Source organism: Monodelphis domestica, chromosome 4 (genome assembly GCF_027887165.1).
Source record: "Monodelphis domestica isolate mMonDom1 chromosome 4, mMonDom1.pri, whole genome shotgun sequence".
Classification (NCBI taxonomy): Eukaryota; Metazoa; Chordata; class Mammalia; order Didelphimorphia; family Didelphidae; genus Monodelphis; species Monodelphis domestica.
In genome coordinates, this window is record NC_077230.1 from 265,172,306 (window position 1) to 265,196,869 (window position 24,564).

A 24,564-nucleotide genomic window follows, 5' to 3' on the forward strand; every position below is an offset into this window, starting at 1 on the left:
AATATTTTGAAAATCATTGATATTTTTCAACAACTTATTTATTGAGAAATTACATTTTAAGCCTAGTTTGTGCCAGTTCTATCTCTTGGATACTAGATTTTATCTGATATTTGATGAAAAGATTTTCCCACTCTATATAGTCTTTTAATTTTCATTGATTTTTAGTCAAGTAACTATTTTTGTCCATTATAACCTCCTCAGTCCCTTATTTGGTTTAAAATTCTACCTCTAACTGATATTTCTTTTAATGTTTTTATGAAATGATCTTTTTTATTTAGGCTGCATATTTGTTTTGAGCATTGAGGTTTCATAAGCTCCAGGATTTTAGAGCTGTGAAGGACTTCAAAGGCTATCAAAGATTCTTGTCTAAAGCCTCACAGATAAGTAGCAGAGCTGATATTTGAATTCAAGTCTTTTGACAACAGCAATTCTAGACAGCTATCAACACTCCCTTGCTGGGGAACAAGATTGAAATGTAATTGCAAAATATAAACTACAACAGAATATAGATAATGTTAATACATGGTTTTCTAAGTCAATATGTAGCCCATAGGATCCTTATGTATGGGCTAGTGGCCTCTGTTTCTATTTGAGTCTGATGACACTGGTAATAAGACGTCAGTGAAGACACACTTTTGGTCAAAATGTTTTACAATTTTCTTTGCAGTTCTTTTCAAAAGAAGAGTTTTCCTCTTAGCAATTCCAGTTCTTGGGTTTATCAAGTTTTGGCTGTTTCTTATTGCTTCAATTTTTTATTTAGTCTGTTCTAAACTTTGCTGTATTTCACTAATATCAAATAGTTTTGATGACTACAGATTTATAATATTGTTTGAGGAATGGTGAAGCTATTACCCCCCCCCCCCCCCATCTAGATTTTCCCCTTATTATTTCCCTGGAGATTATAAACTTTTAGTTCAATTGAGTTTTGTTATTATTTCATCTATTTCTATAAAGTTTTTATTATATTGGGATGACTCAATCATGAACAATCAATTTCTCTCCAATTCACTTGTTTGAGCCTCAGTCTCTCTCCTATAAAATAAGGGCCACTAAGGTCTTTTCCAGTTCTAAATCTAGAATTCTATTATCTTTGTACAAGTTAGGGGGGTATAAGGGAGGATTAAGGAGGTATGTGGCATAAGGAATTTGGAGCTGTCTCAGGAGGTTCATTCTAGGTTTATGTAAGAACAAGTACTGTAGAATAATTGTGTGTTCTCTGGACTTTTTCTCCAATCAATTCAATAAATGTTTGGGAAGTACTTTATATGCCAGACACTGTTAGGTGTTGGGGATACAAAACCAAAAATTAAATGGTCACCGTTCTCAAGGAATTAATATTCTAATGGAGGAAAGAATAATAGGATATATTGAGACAAGGATATTTCAAGGTGAAAATGATGGGGAGTAAAGGAGAGAGACTACTTTCCCCTATTGGGGATATGGGCAGACAACTAAGATGAACTGGAATCTGAGTTGAGCTTCAAAAAAAAGGTAATCCTGAAGAGTTGCATAAAGAGGGCACGAGTTTTCTTGCGCAGGTGGGACATAACACTGCTATGTTTGGAGAGCAGCTAGTAAATTTGGCTGGAAAACACAATGAATGGAGCAGACGAATATGGAGTCTCAGGGAGGAGTCAGATTGTTCAAGGCTTAAATTGTAGGCTAAGAAGATATTTTGTCCTGCAGGAAATGGGGGACCCCCTTGAAGGTTTTTGCCCAGGGTAGCTTGGATCTCACTCCCCCCCCCAATTCTTAGTGCTTTCTCCCTGCTGAAATATTTCATGTTTAAATATATGCACATATTGTACGTGTCCAGTAGACAAAATCCACTGAGGTCATTGTTATTTTTGTATCTCCAATGCCTCTTTTCACTATGGCACACTGCAATTATTTTATAACAACCATAGGATCTCACAAAGGAGAAGTATTCAAAGTTTTATCTGGATAGAATAATACTAACAGGTTTTAAACTTTGAATAAAGACCCAGAATATATAGACTGTTTTAAAAAGCATTTTATTTGGCTTAACACCCAAAATGACACATTTTAATATGACACTTGAAGTACACAAAGTGCAGGTAAGCTAGAGTTATGTTTGACCATATCACAAAATCACCACATAAACATAAATAATAGAAAACCCCTCAAAGCCCTTTCATATACACTTTGACAGTGAATCTGTCTAACCAACAGGAATAAATACTACTGACTCTTTTCAAAATACCTTCTTTGAACTAAATTTAATATTCTGGAATGTTTTGTATTTTATCCAAAGGAAGTGCAGCTACTCAGAAAAGGATTAAAGTTATCAGAATTTTTAAGAATCCAGTTTAGAATTTGTGCAACCTTCTACAATTTCAAAGAGGTAGTGGTAGATACTGGTCCTCCTGGCAATATCAAATGCTGTTTCTTCCAAGTTATTTTTTAGGCCTGGTTTGATGTAACGATTCATGAGAAGGAGTTCTAGGGTGTCTTTGCCATCTCTATTTCCTGCAGCAAGATGCAAGGGGGTCAACAGGCCATTTGTTTGAGCATTGATATCTGCATCATGCTGAAGTAAGAAAGATGCCACCTTGGTATTGTTCCATTTGCAGGCACTATGTAGGGGAGTCCAGCCATCTACTGTCACTGCATGAACATCTGCCCCTTGGGCAATCAGCTCTCGGACAATATCTAAGTGTCCACTATATGAAGCTCGATGGAGAGGTGTGTATTCATCTTCATCTCTGGTGTTTACTTGAGTGCCCTTTTCAGAAAGCAGCCTCTGTACTGTGGCAAGCTAAAAGGAAGTACAAGAAAGCTTTAAAATAACCATTTCCTTATTTACTAAAGGGTCTTTACTACACATTGGACACTGGAATTCAATGCAGAGCTTAAAAACACAAAGAAGATCTCTGGAATATCAATGATGCTCTTCAGTTTGCAAAGTAAATTATTATTTTATTGACAATGGCTTAAGAATGAATATAAAACATATTTTGCTTTTTAAAATTATGTGTCTAAATAAGTTGTGCATTTAATTTTATTGCATAAATGTGTTACACAAAAGTACCATTCCTGGCCTGTGAGCTGCAATTATATCAGTAATTTTTAAAACATCTGTGAAGCAACATTATTTAACTGATTTTAGTACCAATCATTATTTCAGAGGTGAATATGAATTTTTGCTGTGTGCTGGAATTTTCTGTTTTTGGCTTCCTTTGGGGTATATCCCTAGTAGTCAGTCAAAGGATATGTACAATTGAGTCACTTTTCTTATTTATTCCAGAGTGAACTACAGAATGGCTGGATTACTGCTGCACAGTTCTTTTAGAAGCATATGAACATGCCCTTCCAACCTTGGCTGTTTAACTTCCCCCCTAACCTTTGTCATTTCATATACACACATATCACATACATTTAGCTCCTCAGCTAGATTGTAGGTCTCTCAATGGTAGTATTTTACTTTTATCTTTGTATTCTTAGTAACTATTAAAGTCCTTAGCACACAGTAGGTTGTTATAATTTATGCTCTTAGTGATTCAAAGCATGTTTTCATGTGGTGGTTCATAGTGTAAGGGGTAAATTTAGGGGTTTTTGACTGAAATATAAATTTAGTTTTACAATAGTTGGGAAATCTTTTCTGAAAAATCTGTTTATGTCCTTTGACCATTCATATACTTCGAAATGGCTCAATGTGATAGGTTCCCTATGTCACTTTTTCTAATCCACCGTGTAAGTTAGGCTAATTCTTTCCTTAAAAGGCAAGGAAGCTCTCCCTAAGACTTGCCTGGTATCATGAACTAAAGCTCAAGAGTATCTGTTGACAGATTATGATGATGCCATATTGACATGGCATCCTAGTCACTGGGACTGGGCCCCTCAGACTTGGTGGATGTCCCAAGTCGATGCAAGTCACTTAGACCTGCTGACAAGATGGATGAATGTATTTATGCAAGGCAAGTTTTATCTAAGTGCCACAGTATTATCTATGCTGTGTTTGGCTAAGTAAAACTCCTTCTGTTAACTATTATTTTTTAAAATGCTTACCTTTTGTGTTAGAACTGATACTAAGTATCAGTTCCAAGGCAGAAGAGTGCTGGGGTCCAGGCAATTGGAGATGTGACTTTTCCAGGGTCACATGGCTAGGAAGTGCCAGAACCCACATTTGAACTCAAGACTTCCTGTCTCTAGGCCTGGCTTTCTAGCCACTGAGCCACATAGCTGCCCCTTTTGTCAACTACGAAATGTCTCATTTAATCTACAAATGTCTCATTTAAATCTGTAGTAAAATCTAAATCAACAGAGGTTATAGGTATGAGTCAGGTGTGCTCCTTCCACTATTGGTCTTATGTATTTGTATACATAGTCATATTTCGGATATCAGACTTTGTCAGAGATAATTGGTGCAGGTATTCCTACTCCCTTTCAATTTATTTTCTAATTTTTTATTCATTGCTTTGATTTATATAAAACCTTTTAAATTTTACATAGCTCATTTTGTCCTTTATCTTTTCTAAACTCTTCTATTCCTGGGTTAAGAATGCTTTACCCAACCAAAGCTGTGAAAGCTATCTGTTCTTGTTACAAGTTTTTTTATGGCATGGTTACTTAATACTTAGATTGAATAACCATTTTGAGACTGGTAATACTACATTCTCTTCATTTATATTATATTTCAGTTTTTTTCTGAGATTCTAGGTTGTCTTTTCAAATGAATTATTATTTTGTTTAGTTCTAAAAAGTATTCTTTCAATAATTTAATTGGCAAAGTATCACATGTAAAATCTTTGCTAGGTGGTACAGTAGACAGTATGCCATGACTAGAGTTAGGAATTCCCAAGTTCAAATCTAGCCTCATATGCTTATTAACTGTATAACCTTGAGCAAGTCACTTAACCTCTATCTGTCTCAGTTTTCTTACCTGTAAAATGGAGACAACACCATTGTCATAGGATTGTGAGGCTCAAACGACATATTTATAAAGCACCAAGCACAGTACCTGGCATGTAGTAGGTAGCTTTGTTCCCCCCTTCCCCCCCCAAATGACCATCTTATTACAGTGGCATAACCTAACCACAAACAGTTAATTTTCTCCTAGTTATATTTCCTTTTATTTTTGTCAAGGTTTTAGAATTTTATTTAAGCAAATGTGTGATGAGTTTTGAACCTAAGTCTTGATGTAACTAGTACTTATCTTAATTTCCCCATGAAATTCCTGTTTTTTTAAAAATATACTATCATGTCAACTAAAAATTGAGATAATTTTGTCTCCTCTTTGCTGACATTTTTACCTTTGATTATATTCTAGAACTGTGTCAAATAATGGGGATGGGGGTACTCTTGCTTTTCTTTTGGTTGTAATGGGAAAGTATCTGTTTCTTCATTGCTATAATGCCAGCTCTTGGTTTTAAATGCATGTTGTTCATTTTAAGGAAAGGCCCTTCCATGAAGATTATACCTTAACAAAGATTTTTTTCTGCATGTATTGAAATAATCATGTGGTTTTTGTTAAATTCTTACATCTCAACCCTCTCCCTGTGTACTCTGATCCAGGGACACTGGCCTCCTTTCCATTCTTCCCATGAGACATTCCATTTTGGGAGTCCAGATACTTTCACTTGCTGCTCTTCAATCCTAGAACTCTCTCCCTCATTTTTACCTACCTCCTAGCTTTCTTTTCTTTTAAAACCCTTACCTTCTGTCTTGGAGGCAATACTGTGTATTGGCTCCAAGGCAGAAGAGTGGTAAGGGCTAGGCAATGGGGGTCAAGTGACTTGCCCAGGGTCACACAGCTGGGAAGTGTCTGAGGCCAGATTTGAACCTAGGACCTCTCGTCTCTAGGCCTGGCTCTCAATCCACTGAGCTACCCAGCTGCCCCCTTATAACATACTTTTTTAAGTGGTTCCCCCATCTCTCCCCTCTAGTTTCTAGTTTTTTTACCTCTACCAAAAGAAATGCCATAAAGGTTTTTATACACAGGTATTCTTTTCCTCATTCTCTGATCTCTTGGGGAAAATTGTTCAACAGCAGAATTGTTGGTTCAGTAATTTTTACATGCATAATTACAAATTGTTTTCCAGAACAGCTAGACCAGTTTACAAGCTTCTTTGGCAATGCATTTGTATTCTAGATTTTCCAAAGGACCCTACTGCAAAATAATTTTCCTTTTCATCTTCTTTGATAATTTGAAGAGTATGAGGTTGATTCTTAAAGTTGTTTGAATATGCATATCCATTACTATCAGTGAACTGGAGTATTTGCTCATCTGGTCATCAATAGCTCATATTCATTCATTTCCTGATCATATTCATTTTGCCTAATGGGAAATGTCTCTTGTTTATATATGTGAATCAGTTCCTCATATATTTTGGCTATAGACCTCTGTCAGAAAAATATGCAAAGATTTTCTCTAATCAACAGTTTTCTTTGCAATCAGAAACATCCATGTTGTCTTCTGTGATCTTCTCTATCTAGAAGTGTAATTGTGTCTCCTTCCTTACTTCTTTATGATGTGACCTGGTTTTTCAAAGTTATTGATACATTTGGAACTGATCTTGATATAAAGAATAAAATGTTTTAAGATTTTGCTATTTCCCCCAAATTGTCTTAGTAATTTTTGTCAGAGAATGAGTTCTTATTCCCAAAAGTTAGAGGACCTTAGGTTTATCAGAAACCATAAATACATATATACTTCGGGATCTTGTATACATAATCTGCTCCACTTATTATCATCTGTATTTTTAAACTGGTACCAAATATTTTGATGACAATTTCTGTAGTACTGTTTGATATTTGGTACCGTTCAGTTCACTTCCTTTTTACCTTTTTCATTATTTCCTTTGAGATCCTTTACCTTTTGTTTCTTTGGAAAAATTTTGTTAACCTTTTTTTAGTACTACAATGTAATCCCTTGGAAATTGTGTGATAATAAATACACATACTCTCATTGGCAGGTAGGTGGCACAGTGGATGGAACACTGGGTCTGGGGTCAAGAAGATCTCAATTGAAATCTGGCTTCAGAAACTTAGTTGTGTGACTCTGGGAAAGTCACTTAACCCTGTTTGCCTCAGTTTCCTCATTTATGAAATGGCAAACCACTTCATTATCTTAGCCAAGCAAATCCTAAATGGAAACAGAAGTCAGACATGACTGAACCACAGCAGTATTATCATTTTTATCATATTGGCCAGTCTACCAATGAGCAATTAAAATATCTCCAATTATTTCAATTATTTCTGTGGAGTGTTTTGCAGTTATGTTCCTATATTCTTTTGTGTGCCTGAGTAGGTATATTTTAAAATATTTTATACTTTCCATAGTCATTTTGAATGGAATCTCTATTCATCCTGAGTTTTGTTGGAAATAAACAAAAAGGCTAATGATTTGTAGGGTTTATTTTATCTACTACCATACTGAATTTATTTTTTGTTTCAATTAATTTTTAGTTGATTCTAGGTTTTTCTAAGCATGTCATGATAAGATCTGAAAAAACAATAATTTTGTTTCTTTTTTTATGCATATTTCCTTATTTTCTTTCTAATGTCTAACTGCTTTAACTATAGTTGAACTTAATGGGAAAACCCCCAATTTATTTCTCTTATGCAAAACCAGATATTATTTGTCATATTAAAGGTCCATTTATTCCTATGATTTTTAGTACTTTTCAAAAAGTGACTTTTAAAAAAAAATCTTTTCCTCTATCTCTGATAGTCATTTTGGTTGTTCTTGTTATTAATGTGATTTTTTTGTGTTTAAAATCTTCCTAATTATAACTGAATCAAGCTTACATTTCTGGTATAAGAATAACATAGTCAAAAGTGTATTGCTCATAGCTTAATTAAAATCTTAGTACTGATATTCATTAGGAATAGTGGTGTAGCTTTCATTTTCCAAGTTTTCTTTCCCTGGTTTAGATGACTAAAGCCAAATTTGTATTACAGAAAGATTTTGGTAGGATTTCTTTATTTCATATTTTTGCAAAGTTTAAGTAATAGTGGTATTAACTGCCTTTTGTATGACAGAATTAATTTGAGAATCTATCTGGCCTGGAAATTTTTCTGTATGGCAATTCATTTATGACTTGTTCAATTTCTTTTGCTAAAATTAGGTATCTCTTTTTTATTTGACATTTTTGTAGCTACTCATCAAAATTTTTAAAAAAATTTTCAGGTTTGATGGAGTTTTGTGTAATAAGACTCAATTCTTTCTCTTTAAAAATTTTTATTGTAGTAATTTTATTGTCCTTTATCCTTTTTTTTTATCAACTTGTAAAGTGGCTTATCAGTTATGTATCTCTAATAAAAACTACTTTGGTCTTATCAGTTCCATCAACATGTTTTAAGTTTTATTTCATTTCTAAGACTTCTTTTATACTTCTTTTAGGCTTGCTAATGTTTATTTTCTAGTCTTTGTAATTGCATGTTTAGTTCTCTGATCCTTTTTTTATTGTCAATATAAATATTCTCCTGAGGGTTCCCTTAACTGCTTCTAAAAAGATCCAGTCTCTTCATTTTTGCCATTATCTTTAAAATAACTATTTGTTTCCATGACTTTTTCTTTGAGCTGCTCTTCACTCAAGGTGTCATCACTTAGTTTCCACTTAAATCTGTATGTATTCCTTATACTTCCTTTAAAAAATATATTTTATTATATTATGGTCTATTAATAATATCTATAAGGACATCATTGTATAAGGTCTATTAAGTGTTTACTATGTCCGCCTATTTATATTTATGAGTTCTTCATGTCCAACACATATGATCAAATTTTTATAAGGGTATTTTGGGATTCTTACATATTTGTTCTTAAGTATCATCCTTCCTGCAACTCAGAATTTACCACAGGCCAATGAAATATAGTAATCCAGTAATTCAATCAGTCCATGTTCTCCCAATGATTTATCTGGATTTCTCTACCTCTGAGAAAGGAATATTAAAGTCTCTTACTATTATTTAAGAATTAATACGGCTTGAAATTTGCCTGGATTTTTTTTTAAAGAACTTAGTTACTATGCCATTTGGCAATATACATTTATTATTTTTGATTGACTGGTTATTGTATCTTTATGGTTATGTTATGCATTATGGTAGTTTCTCTTGGTTTTTATCAACTTTTATTGTTGCCTTAAGATTGTAATTTTATTTCCAAGTTTTCTAAAGCATAAACATTTTTGCCCTCACTTTTACTTGGTATGTACCTATATCAGTGATGGTAAACCTTTTAGAGAACAAGTGCCCCAAAATGCAACCCTCACATGTCATGTGAGGCTCCCACCTTACACCAGATAGGGTAGGGAGGAAGCGTTTCCATTGGGCTGATGGGTTGAGGGGCAGGTGATGTGAAATATGTCCTCAGGCGCATGTGGAGAGAGGGAGAGGAGCAGACCCCTTTGGCATGCATGACATAGGTTTGCCAACATGGACCTATATGTTTAAGCATGTTTCTTATATGCAACAAACTACTGGAGATTATTATTATGGATGTTAATAAGTGTGTGCCTCCATCTATATTCATTGCTTTTTTGCTTGGAACACTAAGAGGCTGAGGAGGCCAAAGTATCTATATGAAGCCAAGGAATCCAGCAGATAGAGATGAGAACCAGTTAAAATGTATTAAGTTGGAAAATGGAGTATTGTGAGGAACAGCACTGAGGCCAATGCCATTGGATTATAGAGTGGCACAACATATAATACTGGAAAGTTAGAAATAGGCCTAGTTTTGAAGGGCTTCAAACATAATTTATTGAAGGGTGAATTGAGGTTTGACTGGGGTGATGTGGTTAGACTTGCATTTTACAAAGATCGACTTGACAACTGAGTTAAGGATGGACTAGAGTGGGGAGAGATATGAAACAGGGAGACCCATCAGCACAGTCCAGGTATGGAGTGATAAGGGTTTGCACTTGGATTATGTTATTATCAGAGGAGAGAAGGGGGCTTATATGAAAGATGCTGAGGAAGCAGAATTGACAGGAATTAGCATATAACAGTATATGAGCCAGTGAAAGTGAGTTGAGGATCGTATCTAGGTTATGAGCTTGGGTGACTGGAAGGACAATGAAACCCGCTGATGGTGGGGAGAGGGAAGAGAGTAATGAGTTCACTTTTGGATTTACAATGTTTATGGGCTGTCTAGTTTGAGGCATCTAAGAGGCAGATGGATAGATGAGACTAAAGACTATCAAAGGTTAGACAGGATAAATAGATTATAAATATCATTAGCGTCGAGTTGATAATTGAGTCTATGGGAGTTGCTGAGATCAACCAAGTGAAACAGTAGAGTGTGAAAAGAGAAGGGGGGGTCTTTGGCATACCCAAGGTTAGTGGGTGTGGGTTGGATGAACATCCAGCAAAAGAGACTGAGGAGTGGTCAGTGAGGTAGGAGAAGCAGAAAGTGTCATGAAAACCTAGAGAGAAAGGTACAGTAATAACAGTTTGACTAGTGTAAAAAGGCTAAGGAGTGGTCAAGAAGTTATTAAAATTGAGAGAAGGTTATTAGATCGCTGGTAACTTTGGAGTTATTTCAGCTGAATAATGAGGCTGGATGCCAGATTGTAGAGTTACGCACTGAGAGGAACATACCAATTGCAGGATGCCTTCTCAAGGAGTTTGGCCATAAAAGGAAGAGAAATACTAATGATAGCTAGGGGGAATAAATAGATCAAATAAGCATTTACTAGTAGGGGAAGACAGGGGTGATTCTGTAGACCATAGGGAAGTATCTAATAGATAGGAAGAGACTGAAGATTTGTTGGGAAAACAAGGAAGAAGAGATGGGGCAATCTGCTGGAAAAGACTGAATGGAATGGGATCAACTTGTGCATAGAGGGCTTTGCCTTAAGCAAGAAGGGACACCTTTTTATGGGAGACAGGCATGAAAAAGATAAAGAGCTGAAAGTGAAAAGCATCTAAGTGAAGTGAGATGAGGATGAAGGGATAAGAGGGATCACTAGGGGGGCTCACTTTTTTCAGGGAATTATGAGGCAAGGTTCTCAGCTCAGAAATTTGGGAAAAGAAATGCCACAGGAGGCTTGAGGAAGAATAAAAAGGTTTGGAATAGCTGTTATGGTAAATGGAAAATAAGTGAATTAAGGAGATGTGGATTGTCTTACTGAGACCACAGTTGAGAACAAATTTGTCTTGGACCCAATCAGCAGGGTTTTCTATAGCTTTGTTCAACAGCATTTTTTCCTCATCTTTGTTTTCTGTCCTATCTGGCTTCTTTCAAATCTGTTGCTTGCTCAAGTCCTTCTTTACACAAGAAGCCTTTGTCAGCCCATCTTAGTGCCTTCTCTTTAAGAACCACCTCAATTTATTTTGTATATATCATTTGTACATTGTTGTTAGCTTACTGTCTCTGCTATTAGATTATGAACTCCCTTGAAAGCAGGGATGCTTTTGCTTTTCTTTGCATCCCCAGTGCCTACTACATAGGAAATACTCAATAAATGCAGCACTTAATAAGTACTAAATGTTGGTGGCTAATAAATGACCCTTTCACCAGAGGTCAAGATGGAGAAGGTGAGAAAGTGTAGCCAATGTAGGGATGGCCTTGTAAACAGAGGGGTAGAGACATTGGAGGTCACTGTAAAGATTAATAACAGGGTTAAGAGTTTCAAGATAGAGGGTTTGTGGAATAACAACAGATTACGATTAGAAAAAGGAATTTCAGAATTCCTGGAAGTGGAAAAAGCTTATATAAACATGCTATTTTGTTCCTTAAGATCTCTAATTTCTGTCCTTAATTTCCATTTTGGTTTATTTCTTTAATTGTTCTTCTGAAGTTGCTTTAATATTCTTTTAATTTCCACTGAGGTAAATCTTTTCTTTAAATCAAATTTTCCTTCTTAGTCACTTTTTGTCTCTCTTAATCATTCTGCTCATTTTTCTATGGTGATCTTGCTGGAAGTATTGTTTTTGCCAATATTTTTCCTTTATGTAGTCCAGTGCTGTTGTGCTACTTTTCGCCCCTTTCTTATTATCTATTCCCTCTTCAGTCAGATTTCCAGGGTTGAATGTAGGGCTGTTTTCTTCAAAGGGTGAGATTGACATCTGGAACACTGATACTGGGAGACTCTAGAGAATAGTAGGATCTATTCTCCAAGTTATACTGTATTCCAAGTTTATATTATTCTCTGATCCAAGATCCTCTGTTCTTTTTCCAGCAGGTTTTCTTCAGTTCCCAAATATGCTCAAGCCTTACAGGTTTGTGAAGGGTTTGGGGGAGGTTCCTGCAAACATGGTTCAGTAAGGGATGCTCTGAGAAACCTTACAATTAGATTTCTTAATCTTCTTTCATTCCTTTTACTTTGTTTTCTTTTGTATAAAATTCCCCTTTAATTAGAGGGACATCCCCTCCCTCCCCCAATTTTCTTGTCTCATATGCTCCTTCCAGTTTTATAGTCATCCCATTTCCTTCTTCTTTGCCTTAGGGCTTATCTGATTCACAGGCCTTAATTCCTGGTAGGAGAGTTTGTAATACTCTCAGGGTTTACAAGGCTACTCTAGACCTGCTGGTGGCTGGAGTAGGGAAAAGAGTACTTGAAAGGATACGGTGATAAAGGCTTTTTTCTCCCTAGAAGAATTCTCTTTTGTTGGGTACTTTTTCTTTTCTTCTTGTCATTGGAAGGTTTTTCTGAATTGATATTTTTAATTGTGACTTAAAGTGGGGTCAGGAAGCTGCACCCAGTAAAGCTTTTACTCTGGCAGCTACCCATTATTCTCTGGTTAAATAAAAACTGCATAATTATGCAATTTATGCATTTAACCAAGTCAGTGATAAAAATAACAGTAACTCCTCTAATGACCTCTTTAAAGTTAGCAAGAATCTGTCAATGCCTAAGTTCTTTGGGTCTGGACTTTCAGCCAATTTTGAATTCATCTAACCAAATTTTCATCTAATCCATAGTTCTCAAAATAAGAGCAAGAGAATTTTTGGTAAATACCTTGCTTGAATTTTGTTATACCATATTTATATGATTCCCTTGATTCACCAATCTAATAAATGCCAAAAAAGAAAATTAGGTCAGTGTGGCATGATCTGTTCCTGATAAAACTACATTGGCTTATAGTGAGCACCATTTGTATTTTTTAATTTCAAAAAACATTTATTAAGCCTCTACTACTATGGACTAGGCTCTCAAGCAAACATGAAAAGTAACACAATTCTTGTCTTCAAGTAACTTATAATCTGTTAAAAGTGACAAGATACACATATAAATAAATATGATGAAAGATGACTATCCCTTCTAAATGCTCAAAAACCATCTTTTAAGTATGTTCTCCAGTATCCCACTTGTTAGGGATATTATGCAGGAATTAGGTACAAGTTAAACTATGTAACTGCTGTGATCCTCTAAAAGTTTAACAGGTCTGAATGCGCAGGATGTGGAAAAATTTCTCTAACACTTGTGACGCATTGGAAGAATGATAAAAATATTTTTGTACGGTAGTTTAATCAACCCTTAACGTAAGATAGAACAAGTTTAAATGGAAGGCTAATTTTCTTCTTTGTAAATTATAACTAAAACATCTTCCTCAATACATAACTGAATTTTCAGGACCTTAACACCCCAAAGTTCAAATTAGAATGAATCAACAGACAAACAACAGACATAATGAAAAGGCTGAAGATGTTATTAATTTATAAGTTTCATTATCACTGCTACTTCCCCATGAGATTAATCTTTATCTGGGCTGAAGTACTGCTTGCATTAGGGATTAAAAAGTAAGGAAGAATTTTTGAAATGTGATGGTAGAGAAAATAAAAGATATATAAAGACTCTAAAAAAGATATATCACTGAGAAAAGGAAATGAAGAGACATATCTTGCCCTTACTGTTTTATATAAAATAACATAGATGAAGGCAAAAAAGGCTAAAGATGTGAATTTTAATCTACTTAAAGAAGATAGGTTGAATTTCCACTGAATAGGAGAGAAACAATTGAAAAGGCCAAGGTAGAGTTTTGAAAGGGGAAAAAAAAATCTTTATTTAACAATACTATATTCTAAAACTTAAAAACACTATATTCAGTCCTCTTCCTTCACTAAAGTCCAATTCCAATGTCACCTTACATAGAGATGACTCTAGGTTCTCTAATAGTGTTACAGCAGAGTTCTGGATTTGGCAGATCCTACCCAAATGCAATGACTTCAATTAGAGCTCCAATACCAATCTCCCCCTCCACCCCCCAAGTACTGGCTTTCAAAACCAGAATATTTTTTTGGTCAAAGCAGCTCATCTATTAAGATGTGGATGGGCTTTTATTTGGTTATGTTGAAGAAATATGCAATTCTACAGTGGTTCTGTGATCTTATCAATGTAGGTAACTCCCTTGAAAAAAAGGAGATCACAACTTATCCATGAACACTTGTGCTGTGGAACTTTTCTCTCTACTGACTAGTAACTCTACATCCTGCCACAAAATAGGTATTCCAAGGAATCTGGACTCTTATCTTGCATTCTCTTTACATCCTATGGAAAATAGAGTCAGAACCTTGAGAGGGAGGAACTAACAGTAGATAATACAGATGAGGAACCTGGATCTCAGAGAAAAAAAAATGTCATTTATGCTCATGAAAGTAGTGTCAGAAATGAGATTTGAATTCAGTCTTTCCTAACTTTAGGCTTTATACTTCATACAATATCAAGTTGCCGCTTGCCTTTTTTTTTGTGATTTCCTTATTAAAAAAAAAACACAGCATCTGACCCTGCTAGAACAAAAGATAACCTTACAAGGTGTCTTCAAATTAAGTCTGTATGTCAGATCATACAAAGTTCTGAAACAAATGTATGGAACCATATAAATAATTTAAAAGATATTTTGATTATATATGCCATGTGAGGAGGACAACGAGACAGAAAAAGTGTGACCCAGAGTTATAGTGGATATCCTGAGCAAAATCCAAAAGAATTCTTTATAAATGATTCTCTAGATGTTTATGTTTGCACAAAACCCTGTAATTGTATCTAATCAGACAGAATTGAAGATCAGGAGCTTGAGACACTATGGAATTAAAGAAAGGAGATACAGATGTTGCCCCCTTTACAGGAAAAATTTCTTCTTAGTTTCTGAGACAGCAGGTAAAACCTCAGGAAGAATATATGCTTGTCATTTTATGAAGGATATTTGGGATCATCAAGAACTCTATAAAGGGCTGATATATGGTCTTGATTACAGTTTTTAGGGGTATTAGCTAGCTTAGGTACCTTGGATATAGAATCACAGAAAGAAAAGTAATGGCTGCTGTAAATATGTTATAAAGGTGTGTGTTCACAGTGGCAGCAATTGAATGTAGAAACTGAAATCTCAGGTTTGTTAGTGTATGAATTTGGTTGTGTATGTAAAAACAGAGAGAGAGAGCATCCAATCCCTTAGATATGTCTTTCTCTGTCAGATTTTAGGTCAAGAGATCCAAGGCCACTTATCTGTTGTGAAACTTTGTATAATTTGCTTCATCCATCTAGGACTGATTTTCCTCATCCATTGTTCATTTAATACTATATGACTTCTGAGGTCTTTTCTAGATCTAAGGCCCTCTGAGCATTAATCAACCAGTATTTATTAAGTGTTTACAAAGTACCAGGCACTATGCTAAGCATAGGAGATACAAAGAAAAGCAAAAAAATCCTCATGCTCTCGAGTCTACATTCTAGTGTTACACACATCCTGACAAGAGAAAACAGTCCTAACAAAATTATACTATGTGCAAAAATATATCAGTAATCATTTTATATTACTACCTGGTGGGAGACTAAAGAATATATGTAGCCCAAAAAACAACATTATTTAAGTCAGGCTACTCAGCGGTGAGTTAATTCATTCTGCATATTTATATACTGTATGTTTAATGACATGGTTCTTTTTTCCTTTTTTTTTTTTAAACTCTTACCTTCTGTCTTAGAATCAATACTCAGTATTTGGTTATAAGGCAGAAGAAAAGGGCTAGGCAATTGGGGTTAAATAAATTGCCTAAGGTCATATAGCTAGAAGTGTTTCAGGACAGATTTGAACTCAGGATCTCTGTTCTCTAGGCCTGGCTTTTTCCCTATAGAGCTACTTAGTTGCCCTAAGACATGGATCTTGATTTTTGGGAAGCCTTTATTTTAATGTAATGATAAGGAATTTTGGCAGACTAATAACCTAGTTTCTTTATAACAGACATATCAGCTACCTTGTTTTGGTGCTTAAAAAATCTACAATTTCATTTATGTGGATGAAACTTCCAATGCCACAGACTGAAAGCCTCATAATAGATGGTTTCATGAATTTCTATAGGCAAAAAATGTATTACCTATCAGTCAACTTTCTTTTTTTAAACTTTAATAAAGCCAATTTTCTAGTGACATGCCTCTCTCCTTCTGTTAGTAGTTAGATAAGGGTATCTTTTAGGTTTAACTAAAGACTTTTTAGCTTTAGGAATTATTTTTTCCAGAGCTTCATATAATGAAAGAGGACTGGAATAGGATACTAATGGAGGTACAAGAGATTATTTTAGTTACTATATATGTATATTAGAGTAAATGTATTATATTGTAGGATGCCTACATAAAGAGTAGTACTTTGGGCATGAACATAGTAAAGACTATTTGGTAACATTTTCTGGATGCTATTCGTGTCTTGAAAAAAATGTAGAGGGTTTCTTATATCCTTTAAAGAGAGAACTTTGAAATTAATAACAAAAAATAGAAAATTTCTTCTTACCCGATTTTTTTCAGCAGCCCAAAGAAGCAATTTGTTTGGTTCCTTTTCCATTTTTTGTTCTTGCATTTGATACCACTCTTCAGTTTCTTCATCTTGCTCTTCTTCATCATCAGTATCATCAACCCAGAGGCTCTGAGTTCCAAGGGGAATTAGGTGCCTATGTGTTTCTAACAATTCCAGTTGGTTAAAATATTCAGAAAAGTCTATTGTCTTCTCTGGGTCAGATTTTCCTTCATCATCTGATTTTTCTTTTTCATTTTCAATGTTTTCCATTGTTTATTGTCAGTCTCTTTGAACATTCAATGCTTGTGGCTTGTTTCTTTCCTTTTGTGATGAACTGTGCTGCCTCTACATCTCTATTTTACTCATCATTAGAACCTGACAACATAGGTGCAAAAATTATTAGTAGATGATAATGGAGTCACTTGACACAATAGTGGCACACAAGCATGAACAACATTAGTAAAGTACTGGATAAAAATCCCTTGAATGTCATTCTTTCCATAATTAGAAACTAATACTTCAATTACCCTTATATGTGATGATTATTGATTCAACTCCATTATGGTAAAATTTTTGTGATACATAATCAATAGCTTTATAGTACTTTAAAGCTATTGGGATAAGTTTTGAGATATGCTATGAATTAAAAATTGTGACAGCTGTAAAAACCATTGTACTCTTATACTTTCTATCACTTATAATAGCAGCTCACATTTATAAAGTACTTTAAGGTTTACAAAGCATTTTTTTCTACAATAACTATGTAATATAGATAGTGTACATAGTATTAACTCATTTTATAAATGAGGATACTGAAATTCAGAGAGTTAAGTGACTTGTCCATGGCCACACAGTACTGGAGCTGGGGTTTGAACTAAGATTTTCTCACTTTAAGACTGTTTCCACAATACTATGCTGTGTCTTATGGCCACCATGAGTGGATTCTTCATCATTTTGATCAGTCATTACTTTTAAGGTAATTCTTATTTAAGGTTTTATAAATTTAGGTGGAAAGATCACATCATTCTAAATCTCTATCTCACATGCAAAAATAACAGGTGGTGGTAGCTATAACTGAAGAATCTGGCAACTGGATATTTGTAATAATTAGACAAAGAGAAAAATACAAATCAGAAGCAAACAAAGGCTAAATTATTTTTTAGAATTTTAGAGAATTATTTTTATCACATCCTTAGCAGATAATAATTTACTTTGACTGAATACTATTCCTTTTTAAAAAAAACCCTTATCTTCCATCTTAGAATAAATACCGTGTATTGGTTCCAAGGCAGAAGAGTAGTAAGGGCTAGGCAATGGAGTTCAAATGACTTGCCCAGGGTCACACAGCCAGGAAGTATCTGAGGCCAGATTTGATGACTGAATACTTCTAAGGGCAGTGAGGTAGATCTTCACTTACTGCATCACCATACTATTGAACATCTTTAATTGTTAGAATACTCTTTCTTACATACGGAGTCAAATATGCTTCTCTGTAATTTCTTTGAACTGCTATAACTTAAACTCAATAGTAGACTAAACTAATTAATAAATTAAATAAAAATATTTAACCTATATTACATAAGGTATGTGAAAAGTATTACCTAGCAACCTGAATTTCACTTACATGTCTTCACAAGCTTTTACAGATTAACAGCCTTATTAATTAGAAATGTTTGTCCACCATTAAGAACTCTACATTACCTGACAAGACACTGAAACCTGCATGAGTTAGTACTATCCCAATATTCTGATTTCTTTTAGTTCTACTTAAGGTTAAGCAGGGATAAGAAATTCATTTTTTTTTTGGTTGTTGTTAAATGATCAGCCTAAAATCTTAATATCATTTTATGTTGTTTCTAGCAACTTCAGTAAATATATCTTCCCTTCAGTGTTAGATGTACTCACTCACTGATGCAGAAATGGTTTCCCCACTTAAAACTTCTCTAATGGGGCAAGTAGGTGGCTCAATGGAATAAGAGCTAGGCCGAAAGTCAGGTGATCCTCAGATACTTTCTAGTTGTGTGACCCTGAGCAAGTTATTTAACCCCAATTACCTAGCCAATGCTGCTCTTCTGCCTTGGGACCAATACACAGTATTGATTCTAAGATGGAAGGTAATAGTTGAAAAACAAACAAACAAAATAAAAACCTTCTCTATTAATTTAAGCATTATTTGGTCCTCTACAAAAATCTTTCCCTGATGCTTTATAATGGATGCATGTGACCCCATGATTTTGAATGCTATGTCACAGAAGAATGTAGGCTCCAGCAGATTCTACTAAACTAAAACAGATTAGTATGGTCTCAATGATAAATTTGTTAGTGCTGTGGCTCATTACCAAGAGGATGGACACCAACTAATGAACTCTTTGACGACAGCAACCAATGAAAGAAAGAAAAACACAAAGTGATACTCAGTTGTCTGCAGTTCCTTCTATTTCTGTAATGGCTGGTGCTAGGAATCATAATTTTTTATATCAAATAAAAAGATTAATTTAATTGATACTCTAAATGTGTGATCCTTATCTAATGCCTAGCAGGTCAATATATTACTGGAAAAACTGAACCACATCAATATTGATACTCTCCATGTGGATTAATGAAAATAGAAGCTATAAACAAATTTTACATTTTGCTCAGTGAATAGAATTGGTGAAATTGGTTTCTTTAAGTGTAAAAAGAAATATTTAATAAAACACCTTGTTATCTTGTTTACAGCACTAACACTGAGCATAAACAAAAATACCACCATAGGAATAACTGCAGGTATGAACTATTATCTGTTGCAGAAGACAAAATGAGAGAAATATGAAAATCTGCAAGATCCTCTAAACAAAATCGTCTCTTGGAGCTGGCTAGGGCAAGGATTCCACAACATCACAAAACTGAGATTTACCATATTAAGGAATAGATAACATCTCATTAATTATATGAGTCATTCTTGTCTGTCAATCAGATCATCAACTAGTTAAAACTGAAGTCAAAATGAACATATAATTAGAATTGAGATAAAACCACACTGAGGACAATTACAACTATTTCATGATATGAATTACCTGGAAAACCATAAAGAATTGTTGCTTATTTTTATTTCCAGATAAGTTTAATTGAGAAAAAGCAATCATTATAAAGAATAGAAAGAAAGAACCGAGGAATTGCTTCTGTGAGTAAAAAATCTCCTAGATAAGGAAAAGATCATGGCAGCAAAAAAGGCAACATTAATTTACCACATAAATTAATATGCAAAATGTTGTGAAGAATGGTTGAAGATGAAAAATTGTATTGCCTCAGAAAACAAAGAACACTGGAGGGGATATGGAAAAATGAGGACATTAATACACTGTTGGTAGAGCTGTGAACTGGGGACTGGGACGGGAGAAGGGGGGGAGTGTAGAAGAATGAGCTAGGAAAACAAATCACACAACGAATCTGCTGCTTTTGTGATCTGCAAGCCTAGACTGGTAACCAAATGTTGGAACAAAATGGGGACTATATGAAGTTAAATAGTATAAGAAAGAATGAGCCTCTGGCTCTTTCATCCTTCACTAGAAACCAACTAGAGGATTGGCTTTGGTAGATCTAAAATATTTATCTTACTTTTATTTATTTATTTTTTAAAGAACCATCACCTTCTGTCTTAGAACCAATACTGAACTGGATCCAAGACAGAACAGTGGTAATGCCTAGGCAATGGGAAAAAGGTGACTTGTCCAGTGTCACACAGCTAGGAAGTATCTAAGGACAAATTTGAATCCAATACTTCCTGTCTCTAGGCCTGGATCCACCCAGCCATCTAGCTGTCCCTAACTATTTACCTTTTTAATAAGGATGGAGAATGACACAGATTTGGGGGAGTATAAGTGTTCAACAAGAGAATATTTAGCATAATAAGTTGCTTTGTAGCTTTCTTTTTTTCCTTACAAAGGCACAAAAACAGTACATTATAGATGTTGGATATGTGTATTCTGCTTATGTAGATATAGTATATCCACGTGAGTTATTTAAAGAAGCTCACGGAGGACATATTGATAGATACCTCTAAAATCTTGCCCACCTCTCTTCAAGAAGATTAAAAAATATATATTTTCCTAATTACACATAATCATTTGTTTTCCAAAATGAAAATATCCAAATTGTATCTCTCCCTCTTTTCCCTCCTCCATTCCTAAAATGGGAAACAACTGATCTGGGTTATATGATCTTGTAAAACATTCCATATTGGTCATGTTGTGAGAGAATAATCATATAAAATAGAAAACCTAAAATAAAAACACACAAAGTGTAAAATAGTAAAAAATAAATTAAGGAAATAGGAAACAAGAGTGGTAAAAGTGAGTCTACAGAGATCGATGTGTGAAAATAAGCCAGATCACTGCATAAAAATTAATAAAAGAAACTCCAAAAATAATAAAAGCAACAAAAAAATCTGTCAGTGTTTCTCATTCTGCTTTCATCTAAAAGTTTAGCACACATTTAAATTCATAACATCTCTCTCCCTTATGTGCTATATGAGAAAGTGGATATGGCACTTGAAGAAAACACTAGGCAGAATAGTTAGGACAGATCAAATTAACTATATGACTAAAATATAGCAGTCAGTCAGCTAGCTTTTATTAAGAGTTTGCTATTGCCAGGCATGGCTGTGCTAAGAGTGCAGTAGAAATATTACTAATCTTGAAGTCAAAAGAGATCTGAGTTTAAATCTCACCACAGACACATATTGTGTGATTAGAGGGAAGTAATTTAAGTCTGAAAGCTTGTTTCTTCATTTGTAAAGTGGGGATTATAATAATACCTTTAAGGATCTACTGTGAAGGGTTGGTGAGACTTTAATGAGATAGGGTACATAAAGGCTTTGCAAACCTTTTAAGTGTTGTGTAATATCAGCTGTTAGTTATTATCAACCCACTTGGCTATTTTCTCAGCTCTATGAGGTCTTTCTCAGAATGATTTACATAGGCATTGAGAGTACTGTTGTAGAAAATAAGAAGGGAATAGCCAGGTTTTCACATAGGATTTTCTACAGCAAACTACACTATCAGTTATAAAACTGATTGAAGGGCGATATAGAACACAAGACTTTTGCTATTCCTTAATTATGAAAGACATAGGCTCTCCTGCAAGTGTCTCATGTATTTAGTAATATTAGAGAAGATATTTAGAGAATCTTGAGAAATAAACAGAGGTATTTTGTTCTGTGATCCCCTATTCATATCTAATGAGGTATAAAGCAGGAGATTTATGTTAACTAAAGCTGTTTTGCCTTGGAAATGGACAAAACCCAAATGGAAGAGGTATTTCTTAGAAAGTATGGTCTTCCAGATGCTATCTTCTGAAAATAATATCATGCACCAGAATACTTTGACCTTACTTAATTGATATTCAAAAGAGATCAGTTCAAGAGTCCATTCAGGAAAAAAAATTATAAAGAATACCTACTGCTCAAACAATTATATATAGCTGGATTGGCAGGCCATTCAGTTAAATTGACAGTAAATTTTGAATAGGTATGCAGATTGATGGTGAGCTGGGTCCAGAGCTGAATATGAGGAAAAGAATAGATGGACAGTATTTGGGAAATTTGCACAGTGCCTTTCATGATCTAGATCTTAAGCCATCCCTTGACATAGAAACTCATTTTTAGCACAAAACTCAAGTTTAACACAAATTCTTAATAGAATTTGTCCTAATCTACACAGGAAACACCAAGTAGATGACTATGGATAGAGTAACTACTCAGATTATATGCAATTGGATGGACAATTTATAGCACTTGTCCACCAGTATATATGTCTATAACCAACAAATTAATAAATAAAATTATTTTCTACAGCAGGCTACATCCTCAGTTAAAAAACTGATTGAAAGGTGATGCACAAGACAAGATGCTGTTATTGATTATGAAAGTCTTAGAATCAAATGTAGCCTTAAATATTCTCCTGCAATAAAGTTTTGGGCTGGGCCCTAAACTACACAGCAAAAGAATGGGCTGAAATGCTTTCAAGAAAACTGAAGCACTTATTCTTTTCTTTCTTAGTTTTTAAAAATATAATTATACTATTGAAGTTTTTGCACAGCTGTAGGTTATGACACATTATAGTTTGCAAAGAATTCAAAATGAGCATTGCACAGAAGGCAAAGCACAGTTGACATGATCATTAACAAATAAAGTAGTCTGAAGAGATGGAATAAAGGATGTTATAAGGTAAATGTTGAGCAAAAGTGAAGACTGGCTTGTCTGTATGAAGGAACACAGATGGACCGCCTCAGTGCTTCCCTGGAATTCTCTCCAACAAGAAATGTTGAGAAAAGTCTCCAACATTGTGTAGAAAGCCTCTGGGGTGATGTTATAGGCAACATGGACGAAAGTATGACACAGAAAAGACAGGTATGGATAGATTGTAATTTGCACTGTTGGAAGAACATCTAAGTTGATGAGATCATAGATCCATGAATTATATCAAATATACAGTTGTAAGTCATGAATACTATACTTTCTGAAAAACCAAAATTGCAAGTGACTCAAAAGGCAACAGAGATACATAGTAGGAGTAAAAATGGCTATCAAATGTTACTTATGTTAACATAATAAATAAAACAAAAGGCATACCTAGAAATTATACCAGATAATGAGGCAGACTGGTCATGTTCTAAGAACAGAAAGCAGATGAAGAGCTTAAATGCCATACCTTCCTGCAATGAATCTTAAGACAGAAAAAAAGACCTCTGATACATTCAGTAGATATTCTATAAAGGATTTATTGGAGGACAAGGACAAAAATTACCCAAGATAAAAAAGCACGATGAACTTTGATTAGTACTATTGGAGAGACTGATGAAATTTCAGATCCACTGAAGTACATTTAGGTAAGCATAATGGCATATGTCTGAGCCTAGTCAGAACTACTATGTCTTCCATCTATATCAGGCTCCCCACTTTTCTCTTGAAAGCCTCAGACATATGACAAGTGCATTAATGTCATATCCTTCTCCTTACATATGTAGCAAAAACCACTTAAACACATATACAGAAAATCATAGTTTTATCCAGTTATCTTACCACCTCCTTGGTTCATAGTCTTCCTTTTGGCTGAGTGATGTTAAGGTTGTAGAGTCATTTTGTTTGTTATATTTTCCCCTCTTCCAAAGTTAGGAATTTGTAGTTCAGGAATCAATTTGCTACACAACCCTCATCTAAGGTTTTTTTCTTTTAAAAGGATGTTTTGTTTCCCTGTGTAATGTACTTTAATCTGTCAATAACCCAAGGTAAATTGAGGTAGAGGTGGTGGCCTTGAAATTAATTTAAACAGGTTTGGTTTGAGAGTTGAGTAAAATGAGGCAAACATACAATTGTAAGCAGCTACAGCCAAAGCTAACAAAGGCCTGGGTTCGAATGTCAGCTCTTCCCTCTACTACTTGTGTGGCCTCAGGCAAGTCCCTTTCCTTCTCTAGGCCTCAGTTTCCTAATTTGTAAAATGAGAAGGGGTTGGACTAGATGATCTCTACAGGGTCCCTTCCAACTCTAAATCCTATGACATTAGGATAGGAAGGGAATGAGGGTTGATGACCTGGAGAGGCGGAATTCCCAAGACTTGGAGAGGCCCTCTGTCCTCCAACAACAAACGGGCGGCTCTGCCAAGGTCCCAGGTGGGAAGAGAGGAGGCGGATGACGCGTCGCGGCTCGCCTCGATCTCGTCTTGCTGGGCGAGCCACGTCTAGGCCACTAGCAAGTCCGTTAGGCGCTGAAGATGGGGTCCTGGAGTGCCGGGGAGAGAGAGAGAGAGCGAACCCACCACTCCCTTCCACGCACTTCCGGGTCCTGTCACCGACTCTTCTCCAAAGCCTACCGGATTGGCTTTCGCCAAAGGGGCGGAG

General features: G+C 35.0%; 1 protein-coding gene across 2 annotated transcripts; it reads right to left on the reverse strand.

The window, feature by feature from the left end:
• Window positions 1-1,999: 1,999 nt before the first annotated feature.
• Window positions 2,000-24,563, reverse strand: ANKRD49 (ankyrin repeat domain 49). Of its 2 annotated transcripts, none has more exons than XM_007494999.3 (3): window positions 23,750-24,563; window positions 16,687-17,064; window positions 2,000-2,779 (listed from the first exon to the last, which is right to left on the reverse strand). In XM_007494999.3, exons 2-3 carry the CDS (start codon window positions 16,957-16,959, stop codon window positions 2,318-2,320), a joined length of 735 nt encoding a protein of 244 aa, XP_007495061.1. In that variant the 5' UTR covers window positions 16,960-17,064; window positions 23,750-24,563; the 3' UTR covers window positions 2,000-2,317. The 2 variants fall into 2 exon arrangements, with proteins under 2 accessions (XP_007495061.1, XP_001368328.1); XM_001368291.5 differs by having other exon boundaries at window positions 24,258-24,562.
• Window position 24,564: the final 1 nt, after the last annotated feature.